The 23,837-nt window shown below is 39.2% G+C and overlaps 1 protein-coding gene across 1 annotated transcript in view; it reads right to left on the bottom strand.

Annotated features, from left to right (window-relative positions):
- ENPP3 (ectonucleotide pyrophosphatase/phosphodiesterase 3) overlaps window positions 1-23,337 on the bottom strand; it is an 87,670-nt gene extending 64,333 nt beyond the window's left edge. The window contains exons 1-4 of the mRNA XM_040239220.1: window positions 23,193-23,337; window positions 17,175-17,250; window positions 4,550-4,672; window positions 2,664-2,789 (exon numbers count right to left, since the gene is read on the bottom strand). Coding sequence (XP_040095154.1) covers window positions 2,664-2,789; window positions 4,550-4,672; window positions 17,175-17,250; window positions 23,193-23,270 — 403 coding nt within the window. The 5' untranslated portion in view covers window positions 23,271-23,337. The remainder of the gene's footprint in view (window positions 1-2,663; window positions 2,790-4,549; window positions 4,673-17,174; window positions 17,251-23,192) is intronic.
- Window positions 23,338-23,837: the final 500 nt, after the last annotated feature.

The following is a 23,837-nucleotide window of genomic DNA, read 5'->3' as shown; positions in this document are numbered from 1 at the left end:
AATGGAGCCATGCAATCATCATACATGCCTAACATGACCAAAATAACCCCAAACAGACAGATATGGCTCTTGATGGAAGTAACACCACTACTTGTGAAGAATGCATGATAGATAGATAGACAGATAGGTAGACACTTGAATCTGAACAGTCCTCTAATTCTAACTACCAGTTTTCAGGAAATATGGGAGAAGACAAAATGCTTAAGTCACAGAAGATCCAATCTACAAATCCCAGACTGGAAAATTCTACAGAATAAATGACTCCTTTATCCAAAATGTGAATTGCAGGAGAGGAAGTAAAGGAAGGAAGAACCTACTTTTAAAGGACTTGAAATATATCAGCCAATTGAAATGTCTGAAATCTCTTTGGGTCCTACTTGAAACAAATATTTTTTAATATCATGAAACAGAAAAATCTGAACACAGATAATAAATATTATAATTTCTGAAGACATTTTTAGATATATTGATGGTATTCTAATTTTGTTAAATGTTCATCTTTTTTAGATACATGCTAAAAATTATTTACAGATGAATGATATTAACATTAGGATTTCCTTTGATGTAATCTAAAATTTTGAAAGCTAAGTTGGGGGTATTTTATTAAGAAAAAGCTCCAAAACTTGAAAATGAGCAAAAGGAGAACTGATAATTAGACTTCATTTTAATGTCATGCTGGTAATTATTATAATCTTAAAAACCCCTCTCTGGATTGCCTAATTGCCTAGAAGTATATACCTTTATCTAGCTTATCTTTTAGTATTTATTTTACACCTTAGTAAGGATAGCATTTTGGAAGAGGAAATGGCAAACCACTCCAGTGTGCTTGCTGAGAAAATCCTATGGACAGCGGAGCCTAGTGGAGCCTGGTGGGCTAAAGTTCGTGGGGTGGCAAAGAGTCGGACAGGACTGAGTGACTGAGTACACACACAAGGATTCATTTAATCAGTAGAAAACTAATAACAGTGTAACTGATTCTTGTCTGATAGCAAGTAAATTGTAACACAGCAAATCATTTGTGTCCCACCAAAAATTATCTCTTTAGTGATTTTGTTCCAACACGCTTTCAGTTCTATGTATACTTAGTCTCTGAGCCTCTGAACCAGCTTAAGACTCCAGTCGGCTATCTCCTTAAAGAGTTAATGACTCTTTGATATATTTGCTTTGTATTTATTAGAGTCATATTTTTATCTTTTTGAAAATTTCACTGTGTCAGCATGAGACAAGGTTGGTCATGAGTTGATCATTGCTGAAGAAAGGTGACGGACCTATGGTAAAAACATACCGTTCTCTTCCATCTATACATTAGAAATTAATCTTTTTTCAAAATTCTAAACTTAAAATATAAAAGTAACTAGCTGGTTTCTTGCACAAAAAATTATTCAAATTCCCTCCAACTCCTGCCTGGAGACACAATTTGGCAAGAATCATTTACATCTGTGAAGTGCTGAATTCTTAGAGTGAGAAAACACCTTTGTTTAAAAAATAAACTGAAATGATTCAGGGAACACTATCAAAGTAATTAATTAGTGGTAATGGTAAACTTCAACATTGCCTGTAACAATCGCTTTTGTTTTTGCTAAATTCAAAAAACACTGTGCAATGAATTCAGTGAGAAAATTTACCACATGACCAGAGAATCACTATTGAGATAAAAAATTAAGAGTTATAAAATTAGGGTAGAAGGCAGGAGACTACAAAGGTCAGAGGCAGTATGGTCAGTGAACTTATTAGAGAAACAAGCAAACTGGAAACTATACTTGCTTTGTGAATTTAGATGGATTTTTAATGACACAATATTCACTGTTAAGTACCAATTATTATTTAAAAACAGACTTACCATTTGGAGCTTTTACTTTCCTTTCTGATTGCCCTTCTTAGCTGATTTTCAATTATATTTTGCATAAAAACTGATTTGTCCATTAGTGCAAAACCTATTTTCAACTAAGGGATAATAATGTTTCTACTATAACATTTTCTTCCTATTTAAAAAAATCAAAATTCAATTTAATCTTTTTTGTCTAAAGATATTACACATGTTGATTATGAGAAAAAGGTTGACAGCAATTGCTTCAGCAAAACTTGAAGCAATTTTGTTGCTAAATAAATGTATGTGTGCATTTTTCTTAAGTCTCATCAGATATTCAGAGAAATTGGTGATTTTTTAAAAATCTGCACCCCTAAAGTAGCAAAGCAAGTGAAATCAAGCATTGATAAACCTGGATTCTCATCTTGGCTCTGCATGACCTCTTGCCAGTCCTAAATCAGCCATTAAACCAACCACTCAGGACATAGTTGTTTCAACAATCCTATTGGTTTAACCAACTGCTATTTGGGCCAGAGAATCTTGTTTGCGATGTTTTAACTTTAGGATCTGCCATCCCATGTCTCAAACCACAAGGATGTCTACCATAGTCATTGGACTGAAAAAGATCTTGTTCTACAGACAACGTGGAACGTTGAGTTTTTTCTTCTATAATATCTAGGCTATGAGCTCATTTTCTCTATCATACACAAAACACATTTCTTCTCACAGTAAACACATTGTGTCTTTTCTTCCACACAGGGTGGCTAAAAATTCTTTAACTGGTTGTGATATTTGCAGCCTAGGCCAGCTCTAGGGTCATGGAACTCATGGAGGCAAAGGGGCAACACCTGCTTACCTTGGCAAACACTCTTATAGTCAACACAGCAGTCTTTCCTCTGTATACAGTCATCTGAACAAGAGCAAAGGCTGGATTCCAATCTGGTCTCCCCACAGCGAAATTTATTGCATGTCCATATTTGAGCTGAAGAATTACACATTTCAGTTTTGAGCATACAACTTCTTTTAAGCATCCAATACCAAAAATATAAACTTCATGCATTTCTTCTTGTATTATCATACAGTCAAATTCTTAGTTTATCTGCATCCACAAATGAAAATACATAATACAAATAAGGGGCAATCCACCGCTTTTCCTCTTTGGGCATGGGTGGCAGAGAGGAATGTAGCTTTATCAGCTGTGTTTCTGGTCTACCTATCAGGTACACCTCTGAGTTTGGAGAAACTGAACACCTGTCCTATTCCCACCCAAGGATAGGAGAACTACCAGCCTTGAGTGACCATTTCCACCCAAGAGCAGCCTGCCCAGCCTGATCTAAGGACCGACATCAAGGAAGAGGCAGTGATAACAGAAGTAACAGGAACATGGTCAGGTCTGTAAGAACACAGGCAGCCAGGGTACATTCCAGCTGACAGCGAATGGTAGATCAGCTCCCCAACGTGCCTCTGGTATTTTTCCAAGATAAACACTTAATGTGAGATCAGTTTCAGTAAATCTAGAGGAGATTGCTTCCTAAAGGGCTACCTGCCAGGAAATGGTGATTGGCATTAATGTCAGCCCTATGATCAGACAAATGCATTGGCTAGGTGACAGCTGTATGTTTCAGTCATGCAGTGCTCTTCATTCTTCATTATATATTATGTACTTAGAAAGAAAAGATTTTTAATAATGAATCAAAGGGAATAGAGAGCTTATCCATACTGGGTTATCCTCTACCTCAAGCCCTTTTCAGAATAATGTAAGGAACTCTACTTTTCTAATCTTCATTATCATTAAACCACTAGACACACCACCACCACTTTCCTTGACTTCCTAGAAAATTAGATATTGCAAACTAAGCTGTCTCTTCCACCTCAAGAACAATGTTTCTCCTAATTAAAATAAATAAATTTTAAAAAAAGAACAATGTTTCTCAAGGTGTGTTCTATGGAGTACTGGTATCAGAATCACCAAGAATCACCAGCTTTCTATAGGAGTCATGCTCTCCAAGAATCACTAAAAATGAAATTAAATAAGATGACAACCCATAGGAAAACTTGCCTTTGAAATGTGTATAATTTGACAGTATTTTATCTGCTGGAAACTGTTATTCCTCAACCTCAACTAAACAAAGTGTGAATTCTATCTTTAGAATACCAAAAAAGAGGACAGGCTAATACTAGATCCTGAATACAAGGTATTATGGGCTGAATTGTGTCCCTTCCCAAAAATGCTGAAGTCTTAACTCTCTTCCCCCATTACTACGAATGTGACCTTATTTAGAAAAGATTCTTTGCAGACAAATTAAAATGAGGTCATTAGCGTGGGTCCCAACCCAGTGTGACTGGTATTCTTCTTGTAACAAGAGGAAATTTGGACATGAACACATGCAGAGGGAAGACTGTGAAGAAACGGGGAGAAGGTCATCTGAAGATAAGGGCAGATTTTTGAGTTTTGCTGCTACAAGACAAGGAACACCAAGGATGGCCAGCAACGTACCAAAACCTAGAAAAGAGGCAAGGAATGGATTCTCCCTCATAATTTTGGAATGAACCAACCCTGCCAACACTTAGAACTTGGACTTCTAGTTTCCAGGACTTCTGTGGCTTAAGCCACTCAGTATGTGGGACTTTGTTATGTCAGTCCAAGCAAACTATTAACACTCAAGTGTCTGGCGAACATTTGCACATGCATTCATGATCACACAACCAACATGCTAATAAACTTGCTCTCAGAGTTCGTACTTGATTGCACACAGGTGTCTTCAAAGTCCCAGCAGCAGTCGCCTCGGCCTTTACATCCCGCATCACAGCGGCAGCCTTCTAGTCCTTTATGTGAAGCGTCAAAGCATTTTTTTCTGCAGCTGCCTGTAGGGAGAAGGGATTAGGCAATCAGTGCTCAGCAGTTATCCAATGTCTCAAAGTTTGATGTTGGAAGCACAAGAAGTACCCAGCACAGATTAGAACAGAAAAATAGATAAGTTTTATTGCATTACCTGACTCATGAGTGCAAAGTGATAAATAATGAGTAATACATAAAAATTGGTTTCTCCCCAGGACTCCAGAGAAGTCCCAGACTCAAAGACACCAGAGGCCATTAGGAGAGGGTAGGAGGGACAGAGGCTAAACGTAGTGAAACTGGTTGAAAGTCTGGACCCCACCTCCCACTTCAGAATAGAAGGCTCATAATTTGGAAGAAATTGGGAGGAGTTGCTCTCATCACAGAGGCAGCAGACATGGAGGACAGCCATAATGAGAAAAAAGGATGAACAAGTCTTACTCTTCATTGGAACAGATGGTCACCAGACTTTTGAGTATAGCAGGATAGCATCCAACATGAAGGATCAGGACAAACAAGAGAAAAAGGGAAAATTTTGAAGAGGAAATAATGCAAGGAGTAGAAGAGTTAAACACACACACACACGCAGTTGATTGAGATGCTCAGAAAAGATATCACATTCATGAAATAAGAAGTAAACGAATTTTAAAAAGGCAAATCATGTTCAGGGTGCTCTTGGAAATAAAAAACGTGAGAGCAGTAATGAAAAATTCAGTGGAGGGGTATGGTAGGCAGAATTATGGCTCTCAGGAAGGTTCTCCCCCCTAATCCTCGAGTCTATGAATATATTGCCTTACATGGTAAAGGGGCTTTGCAGATGTAATTGAGTCTACTACTTAGTTGACCCTGAAACAGGGAGGTAGTACTGAAAAGTGAAAACAAAGAAAATAAAAATGATATTGTTAAAGAAATCATAATAATATTTCCCAGAATTGAAGAGCAAATATTATTACATCAAAATTGTTCACCACATTTTCACAGCAAAACTCATACCAAGGGATCAACAGGGTTAGAGAGATCTGGAAAGCTTCCAGAGAAAGAGCAGGAGAAATATATAAAGGATCTTAAGTCAGAATGATATCAGAAAAGCAACACTGGGAGAGGGCATAGGTCAAATGACATGTTGGATACATGCAATAAGTAGATAGGTGCATAAGAATAGGTGCATGCATAGCAATTAGATAGCAACAAAGTTTAGTAAGAAAGTAAGGGGAAAGGTTTATATACCATTTACATAAAATGTCTTTCCATTTTTACATTCCTTCTGCTCCTTTGAAACATTTTCTGCACTTAGCCTTCAGGATACAGCAATCACCTGGCTTCCCTCCCACATTCCTGTCCACTCTTTCCTTTAAGGCTAGCATACCCTGGTCACATTGCTTTAAATCCCACATATGATGCTGGTATTCACCGTGTTGTATGTGCAGTCAGACCTTCCCTGAATGCCAGCCTTATATATCCAACTACTTTTTGACTTTTCTACTTGGATATCTAGTAGATACTTCAAATTTCACGTATCCAAAACTGAGTTCCTGATTATTCCTCCCAAACCAACTCCTTTTACAGTCTTATCCAATCTCAATTATGGAAATTCCATATCAGGAGTTCATGTTGAAACCCTGAGGTCATTCTTGACTATTCTATTTCTTACTCCATATTCAACCTGTTGATACAGTCTATCTACTACATCAAAAGATCTCCAGATCCAAATACTTCTTCCCAGTTAAATGCTACCACCCTGGTCCAAGACATATGGCTCTTCTATATCATTGCAATAATTTTCTAACTTGTCTCTCTACTTCTAGTATCACTCGGGCATTTATTCAGCAACCTGAGTGACCACATAGAGAAGGATACAGGGGGCGGTCCTAAGATGGCAGAGGAATAGGATGGGGAGACCACTTTCTCCCCCACAAATTCATCAAAAGAACATTTGAATGCTGAGTATATTCCACAAAACAACTTCTGAATGCCTGCAGAGGACATCAGGCACCCAGAAAAGCAGCCCATTGTCTTCGAAAGGAGGTAGGAAAAAATATAAAAGATAAAAAGAGACAAAGGAGGTAGGGATGGAGCTCCATCCCAGGAAGGGACTCTTAAAAAAGAGAGAAGTTTCCAAACACTAGGAAACACTCTCACTGCCGAGTCTGTGGCAAGCCTTGGAACCACAGAGGGCAACATAACTGGGAGGAAAAATAAATAAATAACTAAAACCCACAGATTGCGTGCCCAACGGTAACTCCCCCAGCGGAGAAGCAGCACAGATGCCTGTATATGCCCCTAGCAAGTGGGGGCTGGGCAGGGAGGCACGGGCTGCATTGCTTAGAGTAAGGACAGGGCCTGAATGCCCCGAGGGCAATCTGAGGAAACTAACTTGGGATAGCAAACCAGACTGTGGGATAGCTACCACGTGAAAAGCCCTAACCTAAGACACCATTAGGCCCGCTCACAGAACAAAGGACTGAGCAGACCTAGGCGAGCCCATTCCCCTGCCTGGTGACAGGCAGGCGAGGGCAGCCAGAGCTGGAAGAGGGCAATCGCAGCCCCAGAGAGGCATTATCTACCAAACTACAAGCAGGCTTAGTTGCTAACCAAGACTTCTTGGGATTCTGGACGGTCAACATCTGCCTAAGAAGGTGCGCCAGTTGTACACCCAGAAAACCAAGCGGCAGGGATGGGGGAGATGATAAGTCACAGCAACCGTGCTCACCAAACACCTGGCCACCTGAGCTGCTCGGACCTGGGAAGGGCACAATACACAGGCCCAATTGAATCTGCACCTCTGAGGACTACCCAAGTACCTGAACCTGAGCAGCTTAGACCTGGGAAGTGCATGCAACCCAGGGCCTGTCTCAGACAGTTCCTGGCAGAGCAACCTAGAGCCTAAGCAGCATAGACAGAGAAAGCACACATGCCATGAGCAGGGGCAAACCCAGTGTGGCCAAGACACTGTGAGCAAGCGCCAGTGTTATTCGTTTGCAGCGTCCCTCCCTCCACAGCACGACTGAACGAGTGAGCCTAAAAAAGTGTCCACCACTGCCCCCTGTGTCAGGGCGGGAATTAGACACTGAAGAGACCAGCAAACAGAAGCTAAAACTGAGGGAACCTCCTTGGAAGTGACAGGTGCAATAGATTAAAACTCTGTAGTTAGTACCAACTACATAGGCAGGGGCCTACAGATCTTGAGAAATATAAGCCGGATCAAGGAACTATCCAAAAATGAACTGACCCCACACTGCCCACAACAATGCCAGAGAAAATCCTAGACGTATTTTTACTATTTTTACTATCATTCTTTAATTTTTCTTTATTTTTTAAGTCCTCTATTACTCCTTTAATTTTCATTTTTATAACCTACTATTACTTTGCAAAAAAAAAAAGACTATTTTTTAAAGCAAACTTCATATATATATATATATTATAATTCTTGTGACTTTATTTTCTTTTTTTCTTTAATATTGTATTTTTGAAAATCCCAACCTCTACTCTAGATTTTTAATCTTTGCTTTATAGTATTTGTTATCAATTTTGCACATTTAAGAACCCAATCTTCATTACCCATTTTTACTTGGGAGCGAGATCACTGGCCTGATTGCTTTCTCCCACTTTGGACTCTCCTTTTTCTCCACCAGGTCGCCTCTATCTCCTCCCTCCCTCTTCTCTTCTCTACCCAACTCTGTGAATCTCTGTGTGTTCCCAACTGTGGAGAACACTTAGGGAACTGATTACTGGGTGAATCTGTCTCTCTCCTTTTGATTCCCCCCTTTTATCTTCCTGGCCACCTCCGTCTCCTTCCTTCCTCTTCTCTTCTCTTCTCTGTGTAACTCCATGAACATCGCTGAGGGATCCAGAATGTGGAGAGCACATGGGAAGTGATTACTGACTAGCTTGCTCTCTCCTCTTTTGATTCCACCTCATCTCATCCTGGTCACCTCTATCCCCCTCCTCCCTCTTCTCTTCTCCATGTAACTCTGTGTACGTCTCTGGGTGTCTCTCACTGTGGAGAAACTTTTCATCATTAATCTAGATGTTTTATCATCAGTGCTGTATAGATGGAGAAGTCTTGAGACTACTGTAAAAATAAGACTGAAAACCAGAAGCAGGAGGCTTAAGTCCAAATCCTGAGAACACCAGAGAACTCCTGACTCTAGAGAACATTAATCTACAGGTGCTCATCAAACGCCTCCATACCTACACTGAAACCAAGCACCACCAAGGGCCAACAAGTTCCAGAGCAAGACATACCACACAAATTCTCCAGCAACACAGGAACACAGCCCTGAGCTTCAATATACAGGCTGCCCAAAGTCACTCCAAACCCGTTGACATCTCATAACTCATTACTGGACACTTCATTGCACTCCAGAGAGAAGAAACCCAGCTCCACCCACCACAACACAAGCTTCCCTAACCAGGAAACCTTGACAAACCACCCATAGAACCCCACCCACAGAACCCCACCCACAGTGAGGAAACTCAACAATAAAGAGAACTCCACAAACTGCCAGAATACAGAAAGGTCACCCCAAACTCAGCAATATAAACAAGATGAAGACACAGAGAAATACCCAGCAGGTAAAGGAACAGGATAAATGCCCACCAAACCAAACAAAAGAGGAAGAAATAGGGAATCTACCTGAGAAAGAATTCTGAATAATGATAGTGAAAATGATCCAAAATCTTGAAAACAAAATGTAATCACAGATAAACAGCCTGGAGACAAGGATTGAGAAGATGCAAGAAAGGTTTAACAAGGACCTAGAAGAAATAAAAAAGAGTCAATATATAATGAATAATGCAATAAATGATATAAAAAACACTGGAGGGAACCAACAGTAGAATAATGGAGGCAGAAGATAGGATTAGTGAGGTAGAAGATAGACTGGTAGAAATAAATGAATCAGAGAGGAAAAAAGAAAAACAAATTAAAAGAAATGAGGACAATCTCAGAGACCTCCAGGACAGTGTTAAATGCCCCAACATTCAAATCATAGGAGTCAGAGAAGAAGAAGACAAAAAGAAAGACCATGAGAAAATATTTGAGGAGATAATAGTTGATACCTTCCCTAAAGTGGGGAAGGAAATAGTCATCCAAGTCCAAGAAACCCAGAGAGTCCCAAACAGGATAAACCCAAGGTGAAACACCCCAAGACACATATTAATCACATTAACAAAGATCAAACACAAAGAACAAATATTAAAAGAAGCAAGGGAAAAACAACAAATAACACACAAGGGGATTCCCATAAGGATAACAGCTGATCTTTCAATAGAATCTCTTCAGACCAGGAGGGAATGTCAGGACATACTGAAAGTGATGAAAGAAAATAACCTACAGCCCAGATTACTGTACCCAGCAAGGATCTCATTCAAATATGAAGGAGAAATCAAAAGCTTTACAGACAAGCAAAAGCTGAGAGAATTCAGCACCACCAAACCAGCTCTCCAACAAATGCTAAAGGATCTTCTCTAGACAGGAAACACAAAAATGGTGTATAAACTCGAACCCAAAACAATAAAGTAAATGGCAACGGGATCATACTTATCAATAATTACCTTGAACATATATGGGTTGAATGCCCCAACCAAAAGACAAAGACTGGCTGAATAGATACAGAAACAAGACGCCTATATATGTTGTCTACAGGAGACCCACTTCAAAACAAGGGACACATACAGACTGAAAGTGAAGGGCTGGAAAAAGATATTCCATGCAAATAGAGACCAAAAGAAAGCAGGAGTAGCAATACTCATATCAGATAAAATAGACTTTAAAAAAAAGGCTGTGAAAGAGACAAAGAAGGACACTATATAATGATCAAAGGATCAATCCAAGAAGAAGATACAACAGTTATAAATATATATGCACCCAACATAGGAGCACCACAATATGTAAGACAAATAAAGCCTCCTGATGAAAGTGAAAAAGGAGAGTGAAAAAGTTGGCTTAAAGCTCAACATTCAGAAAATGAAGATCATGGCATCTGGTCCCATCACTTCATGGGAAATAGATGGGGAAACAGTGGAAACAGTGTTAGACTTTATTTTGGGGGGCTCCAAAATCACTGCAGATGGTGACTGCAGCCATGAAATTAAAAGACACTTACTCCTTGGAAGAAAAGTTATGACTAACCTAGATAGTATATTCAAAAGCAGAGACATTACTCTGCCGACCTAGGTCCACCTAGTCAAGGCTATGGTTTTTCCTGTGGTCATGTATGGATGTGAGAGTTGGACTGTGAAGAAGGCTGAGCACCGAAGAATTGATGCTTTTGAACTGTGGTGTTGGAGAAGACTCTTGAGGGTCCCTTGGACTGCAAGGAGATCCAACCAGTCCATTCTGAAGGAGATCAGTCCTGGGATTTCTTTGGAAGGAATGATGCTAAAGCTGAAGCTCCAGTACTTTGGACACGTCATGTGAAGAGTTGACTCATTGGAAAAGACTCTGATGCTGGGAGGGATTGGGGGCAGGAGGAGAAAGGGACGACCGAGGATGAGATGGCTGGATGGCATCACGGACTTGATGGACGCGAGTCTGAGTGAACTCTGGGAGATGGTGATGGACAGGGAGGCCTGGCGTGCTGCGATTCATGGGGTTGCAAAGAGTTGGACACGACTGAGCGACTGAACTGAACTCAACTGAACTGAGGAAAGGGGAAATTAAAAAACACAATAATAGCAGGAGAATTTAATACCCCACTCACACCTATGGATAGATCAACTAAACAGAAAATTAAAAAGGAAATACAAAGTTTAAATGACACAATAGACCAGTTAGACCTAATTGATATCTATAGGACATTTCACCCCAAAACAATGAATTTCACCTTTTTCTTAAGTGCACATGGAACCTTCTGCAGGATAGATCACATCCTGGGCCATAAATCTAGCCTTGGTAAATTCAAAAAAATTGAAATCATTCCAAGCATGTTTTCTGACCACAATGCAGTAAGAGTAGATGTCAATTACACGAGAAAAATATTAAAAATTCCAATATATGGAGGCTGAACAACACGCTGCTGAATAACCAACAAATCACAGAAGAAATCAAAGAGGAAATCAAAATATGCATAGAAACGAATGAAAATGAAAACACAACAACCCAAAACCTGTGGGACACTGTAAAAGCAGTGCTAAGGGGAAGGTTCATAGCAACACAGGCACACCTCAAGAAACAAGAAAAAAGTCAAATAAATAACCTAACTCTACACTAAAGCTACTAGAAAAGGAAGAAATGAAGAACCCCAGGGTTAGTAGAAGGAAAGAAATCTTAAAAATTAGGGCAGAAATAAATGCAAAAGAAACAAAAGAGACCATAGCAAAAATCAACAAAGCCAAAAGCTGGTTCTTTCAGAGGATAAATAAAATTTGACAAACCATTAACCAGACTCATCAAGAAACAAAAGGAGAAAAATCAAATCAATAAAATTAGAAATGAAAATGGAGAGATCACAACAGACAACACAGAAATACAAAGGATCATAAGAGACTACTATGAGCAATTATCAACTGATACTACTATCAGCCAATAAAATGGACAACTTGGAAGAAAGGGACAAATTGTTAGAAAAGTACAACTTTCCAAAACTGAATCAGGAAGAAATAGAAAATCTTAACAGATCCAGCACAAGCACAGAAATTGAAACTGTAATCAGAAATCTTCCAGAAAACAAAAGCCCAGGTCCAGACAGCTTCACAGCTGAATTCTACCAAAAATTTAGAGAAGAGCTAAAACCTATCCTACTCAAACTCTTCCAGAAAATTGCAGAGGAAGGTAAACTTCCAAACTCATTCTATGAGGCCACCATCACCCTAATACCAAAGCCTGACAAAGATGCCACACACACACAAAAAAAAAAACCTACAGGCCAATATCACTGATGAACACAGATGCAAACAAAATTCTAGCAATCAGAATCCAACAACACATTAAAAAGATCATACATCATGACCAAGTGGGCTTTATCCCAGGGATGCAAGGATTCTTCAATATCCACAAATCAATCAATATAATACAACACATTAACAAATTGAAAAATAAAAGCCATATGATTATCTCAATAGATGTAGAGAAAGCCTTTGACAAAATTCAACATCCGTTTATGATAAAAACTCTCCAGAAAGCAGGAATAGAAGGAACATACCTCAACATAATAAAAGCTATATATGACAAACCCACAGCTAACATTATCCTCAGTGGTGAAAAACTGAAAGCATTTCCCCTAAAGTCAGGAACAAGACAAGGGTGCCCACTCTCACCATTACTATTCAACATAGTTTTGAAAGTTTTGGCCACAGAAATCAGAGCAGAAAAAGAAATAAAAGGAATCCAGATTGGAAAAGAAGAAGTAAAACTCTCACTGTTTGTTGATGACACGATCCTCTACATAGAAAACCCTAAAGACAGTATGGTACTGGCACAAAGACAGAAATATAGATCAATGGAACAAAATAGAAAGCCCAGAGATAAATCCACGCACCTATGGACACCTTATCTTTGACAAAGGAGGCAAGAATATACAATGGAGAAAAGACAATCTCTTTAACAAGTGGTGCTGGGGAAACTGGTCAACCATTTGTAAAAGAATGAAACTAGAACACTTTCTAACACCATACACAAAAATAAACTCAAAATGGATTAAAGATCTAAACATAAGACCAGAAACTATAAAACTCCTAGAGGAGAACATAGGGACAGCACTCTCCAACATACATCACAGCAGGATCCTCTATGACCCATCTCCCAGAATATTGGAAATAAAAGCAAAAATAAACAAATGGGACCTAATTAAAATCAAAAGCTTCTGCACAACAAAGGAAACTAAAAGCAAGGTGAAAAGACAGCCTTCAGAATGGGAGAAAATAATAGCAAATGAAGCAACTGAAAAAGAACTAATCTCAAAAATATACAAGCAATTCCTGCAGCTCAATTCCAGAAAAATAAACGACCCAATCAAAAAATGGGCCAAAGAACTAAACAGACATTTCTCCAAAGAAGACATACAGATGGCTAACAAACACATGAAAAGATGCTCAACATTACTCATTATCAGAGAAATGCAAATCAAAATCACAATGATGTACCATTTCACGCCAGTCAGAATGGCTGCTATCCAAAAATCTACAAACAATAGATGCTGGAGAGGGTGTGGAGAAAAGGGAACCTTTCTACACTGTTGGTGGGAATGTAAATTAGTACAGGCACTATGGAGAACAGTGTGGAGATTCTTAAAAAGCTGGAAATAGAACTGCCTTATGACCCAGCAATCCCATTGCTGGGCATACACCCCAAGGAAAGCAGAAATGAAAGAGAGACGTGTACCCCAATGTTCACTGCAGCACTGTTTATAATAGCCAGGACATGGAAGCAACCTAGATGTCCATCAGCAGATGAATGGATAAGAAAGCAGTGGTACATATACACAATGGAGTATTACTCAGTCATTAAAAAGAATACATTTGAATCAGTTTTAGTGAGGTGGATGAAACTGGAACCTATTATACCGAGTGAAGTAAGCCAGAAAGAAAAACACCAATACAGTATACTAATGCATATATGTGGTATTTAGAAAGATGGTAATGATAACCCTGTATGCAAAACAGCAAAAGAGACACACATGTATAGAAGAGTCTTTTGGACTCTGTGGGAGAGGGAGAGGGTGGGATGATTTGAGAAAATGGCATTGAAACATGTATAATATCATATGTGAAATGAAAATAATAATAAAAAAGAAACTACAAACCTTTTAAAACTAAAAAGAAAAAAAAGAAACACAAACAACAGCATGTCATTCTTTTACTCAAAACCTCCAATCAATCCCCATCACACTCAATGAAAGCTGAAGCCCATATTTTGACCTACCAACCCCTCTATGATCTGACTTTTTGGTTGATCTCATTTTATGACTACCCTCCCTCTGGTCCTCTTAGTTCTAGCTCACTGATCTCCTGTTATTCTTTAAATAGAACATGCCAGGCAAGAATAGCACTTGCTATTTTCTCATGCTTAAAACGTTCTTGCCAAAAATCCTTGTTTCTTCCTCACTTCCTTTAGCTCTTTACTCAAAAGTTATTATATACTTTTTACCTTCCCTGACTCTATATTTCATGTTCCCCTTTTCAGTTTTATTTATTCCTTAGCACTTTCTCTATCATAATATATATAATATATATATTGCATATTTTTTTCCTGTCTGTATTCCATGCTAGAATGTAAACTCTCTGAAGGATTTTTGTCTGTTTCTTGTATCACTATATCCCCAGTAATTAGAATAGCACTGAGTACAGAGTCAGTGCTTATTTGTTGAAAACAAGTAAAAAAAATGATGTGCACAAAAAAATGATAAAATTGTCATTCAAACTAGAAAAACTAGTTTAAAAACTCACACTTGAAAAAAATACTGCCTATGAAAAGTAGGTCAATTAGAGCAGAGAATGGTGAAAATGATCAAGAGTTGGGGATTATGAAACAAGAGTTGTGGTGGAAGAGTGAGGGGGTGACTATGTTAAGGATGCTGGCAAAGAGGGATTGGTGTTAAATGCCAATCCCCTGGGCAAGAGGGTGAGGGGAAGGATGGCATATAAGCCCTGAGGGACCAAGATGAAAGGAAGAGAATGAGGAGCAATGACTCTGGGGAGCCTGTCAAGAGCGGTACTAACATAAGGAAGGGATGGAAAGAGCTGGATTAATTGGAGATTTTGTTCAGAGATTACTATTGCCTTTTGCAATTAAGTTATGTGATCTGTGGGAGGAAATAACCAAGAACTGATGCCCACTTGTATGCACTAACATCAGAATAATACCACCAAAATGGCCTGCCAACATCTGCTAGACCTAGAACTGGTAGTGCAGCTCAGACACACAGCAGCAAACTGACCAGAAAAGATAGGCATTTTCCAGTCAGTGCCCGTCTCTCAGTTCCACTGTATTCCCATGTGACACTAGGGGAGCTGGGTGTCTGTAAATTAACTGAAAACATATTGAAAAATTGCCAGTTAACATCACCAAGGGTCTCCCAATGAAGAAGCAATAAGACTTTCTCCACTGGAGTCAAATTAGAAGCTGATCAACCAAATTAAAAAGGAGAATAAATTCTCTAACATTTGACCTCATACTGAGAGAGTCATTTTCTAGGCAGGTTGATAAAAAGTCTAGGCGTCCCCAAGGAGAGAGGGGTCTGGAGTGCTCAAGGAGGAATAAAGGACAAACTTCTTTGCTCTCTACATTCCTTAGGATTACATAACAATAATGTATCTTGCTTGAGGACAGTCGCTGGAAAAAACTTTCTGGCTAATCCTATTATCTTAAAATGTAAATTACAGGAGTAGGTCTAGTGAGGTCTTAACAACCTCCAGACATTGTTTTGATTCAAAGAGTTGACTCATTGGAAAGGACTGTGATGCTGGGAGCAATTGGGGGCAGGAGGAAAAGGGGACGATAGAGGATGAGATGGCTGGATGGCATCACTGACTCGATGGACGTAAGTCTGAATGAACTCTGGGGGTTGGTGATGGACAGGGAGGCCTGGAGTACTGTGATTCATGGGGTCGCAAAGAGTCGGACACGACTGAGCTACTGAACTGAACTGAACTGAACTGAACTGAATAACTAATTAGAGAGTATATAATTCCATTGCTAACACTAGCAAGGGGGTACTCTTTTTGCCCCCTTCTGATGTCTATGTCAGAAGCTTTCTCTATCTCCTTTATACTTTAATAAAATTTTGTTACACAAAGCTCTGAGCGATCAAGCCTCATCTCTGGCCCTGGACTGAATTCTTCTCCTCCAGAGGCCAAGAATCCCAGCATCTTCTCATGTGTCAGCAACAACCTTTCAATACTTTCCCTGAGTAAAAGTGTCTAAACAACACATAGCAAGATTATAGTAAATACACATAAAGTGCATTTATAGAGTCACTTATAAATGGTTTATTTACTCTTACATACTAACAGGATATGGCAAAAGACATGTGAGGTGTTTTGATATTTTGAACCATGAATTTATTTTTTCTTTGCTTCTTATGACAAAAATAATAATAATAATTGTGAAGCTCTTACTGTGCACTCTATTTCAAGAAAGTGGCACTGCTTAACCAAGAAATAACTAGATTTCAAGGATAGGGTAATATTACCATGATGTCAAGTACAAATGTGGTGGCTAGAGGTCCTGGGAGTGAAGCCACTAAGACTTTCAAGGCTGAGTTTATCATCTGGTATTAATGATAGAGTAGGAGTAGGGAGAGAAGGAACCTTTGATCCAGTTACCAAAGTCCTCTAGAAAGGTGATGAAAAGTTAGTGGGGAAAAACTGGAATGATATGAACTTCAAATAAAGAAGGGAGATGAGGTCAAAGGGGAAAGTCCAGAAGTGCCAATGGATAGCGCTAATCACACAAAAATGGGGTATGGGAGAAAAAGGAGCCTAGCAGGGGGAGAGCTATATGTAGGAGAGAGGAGGCAAGTCCAAGTTCTAATAGTGAATGTGAGGAGAAAGAAGGAAAAAAAAATTCTGAGGAAATGCTGAGAGGTGTACCTTGCTCTTCTTGTCGTCTGAGTCCAGCCACCAGGCCTAAGGCAACTGACACAGCCACCAACAAAATGAGAAGGACCTGTTATAAAATTTTTAAAAATGTGACCTTTACAATTGCATTAAAATATACAAAAATCCAGATACCCCTTCTCTCCCAGTGATTGTTAAGGGAGCACAGTGTTCTAGCTTTTCATAATACCAGAATTTTAAAATACCATTGATTACAGATTTTAAATTCAAATACATTAATCCCAGTTGGTTTAACCCCAAATTGAGTTAAAGTAAAAACAAAACCAAGGGGGCCAATTATCTTTGCACATTTTCCTTTCTTAACTAGATACATGTTTGGAGATCATTTTCCTTTCTTAACTAGATACATGTTTGGAGATCATTTATTTAAATGATTCATTTATTTTAGTTACTCAGTCCTGTCCAACTCTTGGCAATCCCGTGGACTGTAGCCTAACAGGCTCCTCTTTCCAAGGAATTCTACAAGCAAGAATACTGGAGTAGGTTGCCATTCCCTTCTCCAGAGGATTTTCCCAACTCAGGGATCAAACCTTGGTCTCCTGCATTGTAGGCAGATTCTTTACCTTCTGAGCCACAAAGGAAGCCTTATTTATTTAAAAGTATCCCAAAACTCTGAAATCATGAACTACCTCGTTTCCAGGAAACAGGGTTTTGATCATGAGAAAATAGTGAAGATATTTCAGTTCAATTCAGTTGAGTCGCTCAGTTGTGTCTGACTTTGCGGCCCCATGAACCGCAGCATGCCAGGCCTCCCTGTCCACCACCAACTCCCGAGTCCACCCAAATCCATGTCAACTAAGTCGGTGATGCCATCTAACCATCTTATCCTCTGTTGTCCCCTTCTCCTCCTGCCCTCAATCTTTCCCAGCATCAGGGTATTTTCCAGTGAGTTAGCTCTTTGCATCAGGTAACTAAAGTATTGGAGTTTCAGCTTCAACATCAGTCCTTTCGATGAACACCCAGGACTGATCTCCTTTAAGATGGACTGGTTGGATCTCCTTGCAGTCCAAGGGACTCTCAAGAGTCTTCTCCAACACCACAGTTCAAAAGCATCAATTCTTCAGCGCTCAGCTTTCTTTATAGTCCAACTCTCACATCCATACATGACCACTGGAAAAACCATAGCCTTGACTAGACAGACCTTTGTTGACAAAGTAATGTCTCTGCTTTTTAATATGCTCTCTAGGTTGGTCATAACTTTCCTCCCAAGGAGTAAGCGTCTTTTAATTTCATGGCTGCAGTCACCATCTGCAGTGATTTTGGAACCCAGAAAATAAGGTCAGCCACTGTTTCCACTCTTTCCACTCTTTCCCCTCTTTCCCCATCTATTTCCCATGAAGTGAGGAATTGGGGGCAGGAGCAGAAGGGGACGACGGAGGATGAGATGGCTGGATGGCATCATTGACTCGATGGACATGAATTTCAGTGAACTCTGGGAGTTGGTGATGGACAGGGAGGCCTGGAGTGCTGCAATTCATGGGGTTGCAAAGCGTCGGACGTGACTGAGCAACTGAACTGAACTGAACTGAACTGATGGGACCAGATGCCATGATCTTAGTTTTCTGAATGCTGAGCTTTAAGCCAACTTTTTCACTCTCCTCTGAATATATTTAACATATAAAAATATAATCTCCAAACTATTAACTAGCAAGTTACCTGCTTTGATCTACATGGCAAACAAATGTTTTAGGGTAATCTGGAAGTCACTGACTAAAGATTGTGTATATAATTGTTATCACCATGCTGACAAAGCTCTTCAGTGTAATGGACTTCATACTATGACTGAAGTTAAACTGTGATATAAATTAAAGAGAATTCTTTTCACTGACCTCTTTCCCCATCAAGTCCAATGATAAGTATCCTGGATGATAGAGCTTGAACACACGTTTACTTAAGTAATTAATTAGGTACACAGATTACTTATATCAACTACAAAATAGCATCCCTGGTGGCTCAGACAATAAAGAATCTGCCTGCAATGCGGGAGACCTAGGTTTGATCCCCAGATTGCGAAGATTCCCCTGGGGAAGGAAATAGCAGCCCACTCCAGCATTCCGGCCTGGAGAATTTCATGGACAGAGGAGCCTGATGGGCTACAGTCTGCAGGAATCACAAAGGCTGAGCAACTAACACTTACACTTTCACAAACTGGCACTTGCCACGAGCATTGCCAGCGACTGAACGACGAGGGCATGTGCCATCTGACTCTGTGGGAGGGCGAACCCTGTGCTGCCGAAGCTGTTGACCTTTAACACCCCCTGAGGGAGTTCAGGGCGGAGTGAGGCACTCCGTGCTCCAGAGAATCTGGTGGAGCAGGTCTTTAGATACCTAGCTATTTTCAGAAACTGATTTCAGGATTCTAATCCCTGCATCTCTTCATATTTAGATGAGTTCCTTACACTAACAGAAAATCTTTTGTAAAATGATTGCTTAATAGCACTGAACTTCTCCTTCCTTTCATGAAGGTGAAAGAGGAGAGTGAAAAAGCTGGCTTAAACTCAACATTCAAAAAAACTAGGATCATGACATTTGGCCCCATCACTTCATGGCAAATGGGGAAAAAGTGGAAACAGTGAGAGATTTTATTTTCTTGGGCTCCAAAATCACTGCAGATGGTGACTGCAGCCATGAGACTAAAGGACATTTAGAAGAAAAGCTATGACAAACCTAGACAGCATATTAAAAAGCAGAGATATTACATTGCTGACAAAAGTCCTCATAGTCAAAGCTATGGTTTTTCCAGTAGTCATACTGCTTGGAAGAAAAGCTGTGATAAACTTAGCATATTAAAAAGCAGAGACATCACTTTGCTGACAAAGGTCCATAAGTCAAAGCTATGTCACGTATGGATGTGAGAGTTGGACCATAAAGAAGGCTGAGTGCTCAAAAATTGATGCTATCAAACAGTGATGCTGGAGAAGACTCTTGAAGAATCCCTTGGACAGCAAGGAAATCAAACCAGTCAATCCTAAAGGAAATCAGCCCTGAATATTCATTGGAAGGACTGTCACTGAAGCTGAAGCTCCAATACCTTGGCCATCTGATGCGAAGCACAGACTCATTGGAAAAAAACCCTGATGCTGGAAAAGACAGGAGAAGGGGGCAACAGAGGATGAGATGGTGGATGGTATCACCAACTCAAACTCAGACATAAGTTTTAGAAAACTCAGAGATGTAGAAGAACAGGAAAGCCTGGCATGCTGCAGTACATGGGGTAGCAAAGAATTGGACTTGACTAAGCGACTGAATAACAACAACCCCCTTCACCAAAATCTTTTATATTGACTTTCCCCCACTGCCTCTTTGGAGCTATCTCTCAGAGCTATCTGAGGTTCTTTCTACTGGGCTGCAGCCCTCATTTTGTACCAAATAAAACTTACCTTGCAACTCTCAAGTTGTGTTTTCTTAGTTGAAATTAGGAAAGTATTTTATGAAATTTGTTATTTTTTTAAAACTCACTTTAATGAAAGAAAAAAACCAGTATCAAAATTTGCTTTTGATAATAAAGACCCTACATAAGGTATAGATTTGTTTGTTTGTTTGCCTTTTGGGAATCAGCTAAAAATTAACACATCTACCTTTTAAAATGGAAGTGAATTCAAAGATGGGGAAATGTGTTAAATACTATGAAAACAATTCTCATATGAAGTTTCAAAGTTAGCCCAAGGTCAGTGACCTCCAACAGGTGTTCATTCAGTAGAGAAGACGAAGAAGAAAAGTGAACATAAACAGTTATTAAATAACACCATTAACACTTTCCCCCTTATTTTCATTCTCAAAAGCCGCAGATTTAGATTAAGCCTAAAATGTTACAAAGCAAAAATGCACCGGGACACTTTCCTATGATGAACCTCAGGAGTCAGAGTCAGCTACATTTTAGTTTACACCTTATTTTTGGTTCTTTTACCATTCAAACTTGCTGGAAAAATAAGCGACATCTAGCGACTCCACTTTCACTTTTCACTTTCATGCATTGGAGAAGGAAATGGCAAGCCACTCCAGTGTTCTTGCCTGGAGAATCCCAGGGACAGAAGAGCCTGACGGGCTGCCGTCTATGGGGCCGCACAGAGTCGGACCCAACTGAAGCGACTTAGCAGCAGCAGAAGCAGCAGCAGCTGTCTCTTGTTGTTGCTGTAGCTGTCGTTAAGACTATCAGTCATGTCTGACTCTTCGTGACCCCATGGACTGTAGCCTGCCAGGCTCCTCTGTCAATGAGATTCTCCAGGCAAAAATACTGGAGTGGGTTGCCATTTTCTCTTCTCGACCCAGGGATCGAACCCAAGTCTCCTGTATCTCCGGTACTGGCAGGTGAATTTACCACTGAGCCACCTGGGAAGCCTCAAGGGTAAGAAGGGTCATTTTCAATCTCGTATAATCATGACTCTAACTATGTAACTCTGAACAAGTTTCTTGATATTAAGGTGCAAATATATCTTAAACTATCTTATGCTATCTACAAATTGTAGAGGGGAGTACTCTGAACTCCAAAAATTACTGAGAAACCAACATTTGATTTTAGCTTGACTGAATAAAGAATGCTAGAAACACAGGTACATTTTAAATTTCTTAATACAACTTTTACTAAAATCTAGAAATAGTACGGTTGAAACTATGATTTTAAAATATTGAGCTTCTATTTATGTGTACTGATAAACCATTAAAAGGATACAAAGAAGGGAAATATATGATGAACAAGATTTGCTCTCAAGGAATTGATAATTCCCTAAATTTATAAGATAGGATAAGTATGATAAATGGCATAAGAGCTAAAAGTTCCCAGAATAAAAAATGTCAAAATTCCCAGAAAAAAAAAAAAAGGGATATCTTGAGAGTTCCCTTAGTTATAGTTATTGAGCTCAATACTTACACACATTGTTTCACTCACACCTCCAAACAATGCTTGCATGAAAGAGAAAATGGTGATGGCATTAAGTAAAGTTGGGAATCTAGGAGAAAACTGCAGCAGAATAGTTGTGAGAAAATCATGCAACTGATTTTCACTGTAAGGTAGATGCTGGAGGAAGGGCAAGAAGGCACTTGCTAACTTAGGACTGAAACTCAGTCAGAGGTGAGAACCAGCGGCTTATGCGGAATTCTTGGTAGAGAATACACTCTTAAATCCATGAATAAGGTTAGAGTCCCTAAAGAAAAGATCTTCACACAGTGTTTGGTGAAATGCCCAAAGAGAAGAAAGATAAATAAACAAATAATTTAGATAAGGAGAAAAGTGATAAAAACAGGAATTTCAATGTCATCATGAAAGCAAGGGGAGAGAATTCAAAATGAGAAATTACTCCACAATATCTGTGTACTGTTGTTATGGAGACTTAGCAGGGAGAAGGACAGGGGAGAAGGAAGGACTTTTGAGGAGGCAACTTCAGTGCAGTAAAAAAAAAAAAAAAAAAAAAACCTAAATCCAGAGAATAAAAAACGGTTGGCTGGTGAGAAAACTGAGGCAATGAAGAGAGTTGGAAGTTCGATGGTAAAAAAGAAAAGACAATGTAATAAAATCAAGGAAAGTTTTTGTTTTAGGACAGGGGAGATCTTATGAAACAAAAGAACAAGAAAGAGAAAACAGGCGAAAGAGACCATCCCTAGGAGTGAAGTTAAATGGCACAAAATCAAGAATTGAAAAAATAATTAGACACTGATTTTCATTCCTCACCCTCTGGTCTTAACATACTGAGGCACAAAGGTGACTTGGGAGATAATTATAATTATAATCATGGTAAAATCAGTGCTGCTAAGTATTTTGCTACAGATCCCAGTTTTTTAGATTGACCAAATATTAATTTGTTGCTATGCAAATTTCTTATTTGCAAAATGTAATTTAAATCCTTCACTTTGCTTTAGAGTTGTCGTCAGGGATAAACTGAACACAGTTACTTAAAACTTCTTATTTAAATAGCAACACAAACAAATACAATCTTAGAGTCATACCCGTACCTTTTGCCACAAACTACAAAGGTGAAAATATTAAAATGTACTTACAATACAAATTATTTTGTACTTCTTAACAGTCTTTCTCTTAACAGTTCCTTCCGTTGATAAACTCAGTGTAGATTGCATTGTTCTGTTAGCTAAATAAACCTGTTCTACCAGAAGACAGTAGACTGATTTTCCTTTTTCTAGTCTGGTAAAGAGAAACTGCATGAATTGCATCACTGTGACTGGCTTTTAAATGTTTGGAAAGAGCACAGCTCTTTAATGATTGGATAGTTAAGACAGTAAAAAAAGCTGTAATAACAATAGTGTCGTGAAAGTTCATTTCCTGTACACTGTAGACAACTGTTCTTTTCGTCCTTTGAAAAAATCTAATTCAGGGTCTTGTGGATTTCTTTCCATGGACCACAATGAACCACCAGGTCTTTAGAAATTCAGAAATGCACAAAACCACATTTGAATATCTTTGGCAAATGGGTCTCTGTACTGGGTAAACTTTGAATTGCCCAAAGTAGCTCTTTAATTTTAATTTTTAAGTTATGAAGCCCAGGCTCCACATTGATTGAATTAAAATCTTCTGGAGTTTTGACAAAGGAAGCAGTATATTTAAATATCCTTCCTAGTGATTTTTTTTTTAATGTAGCCAAGATTAGTCTAAACACTTTGCTTTGAGTCCTATATGCACTTTTGAAT

Source organism: Oryx dammah, unplaced genomic scaffold, assembly GCF_014754425.2.
Source record: "Oryx dammah isolate SB20612 unplaced genomic scaffold, SCBI_Odam_1.1 HiC_scaffold_4, whole genome shotgun sequence".
Taxonomy (NCBI): domain Eukaryota; kingdom Metazoa; phylum Chordata; class Mammalia; order Artiodactyla; family Bovidae; genus Oryx; species Oryx dammah.
The sequence above is the reverse complement of the archived record's forward strand: the minus strand, read 5'-3'. Positions and strand labels throughout refer to the sequence as shown.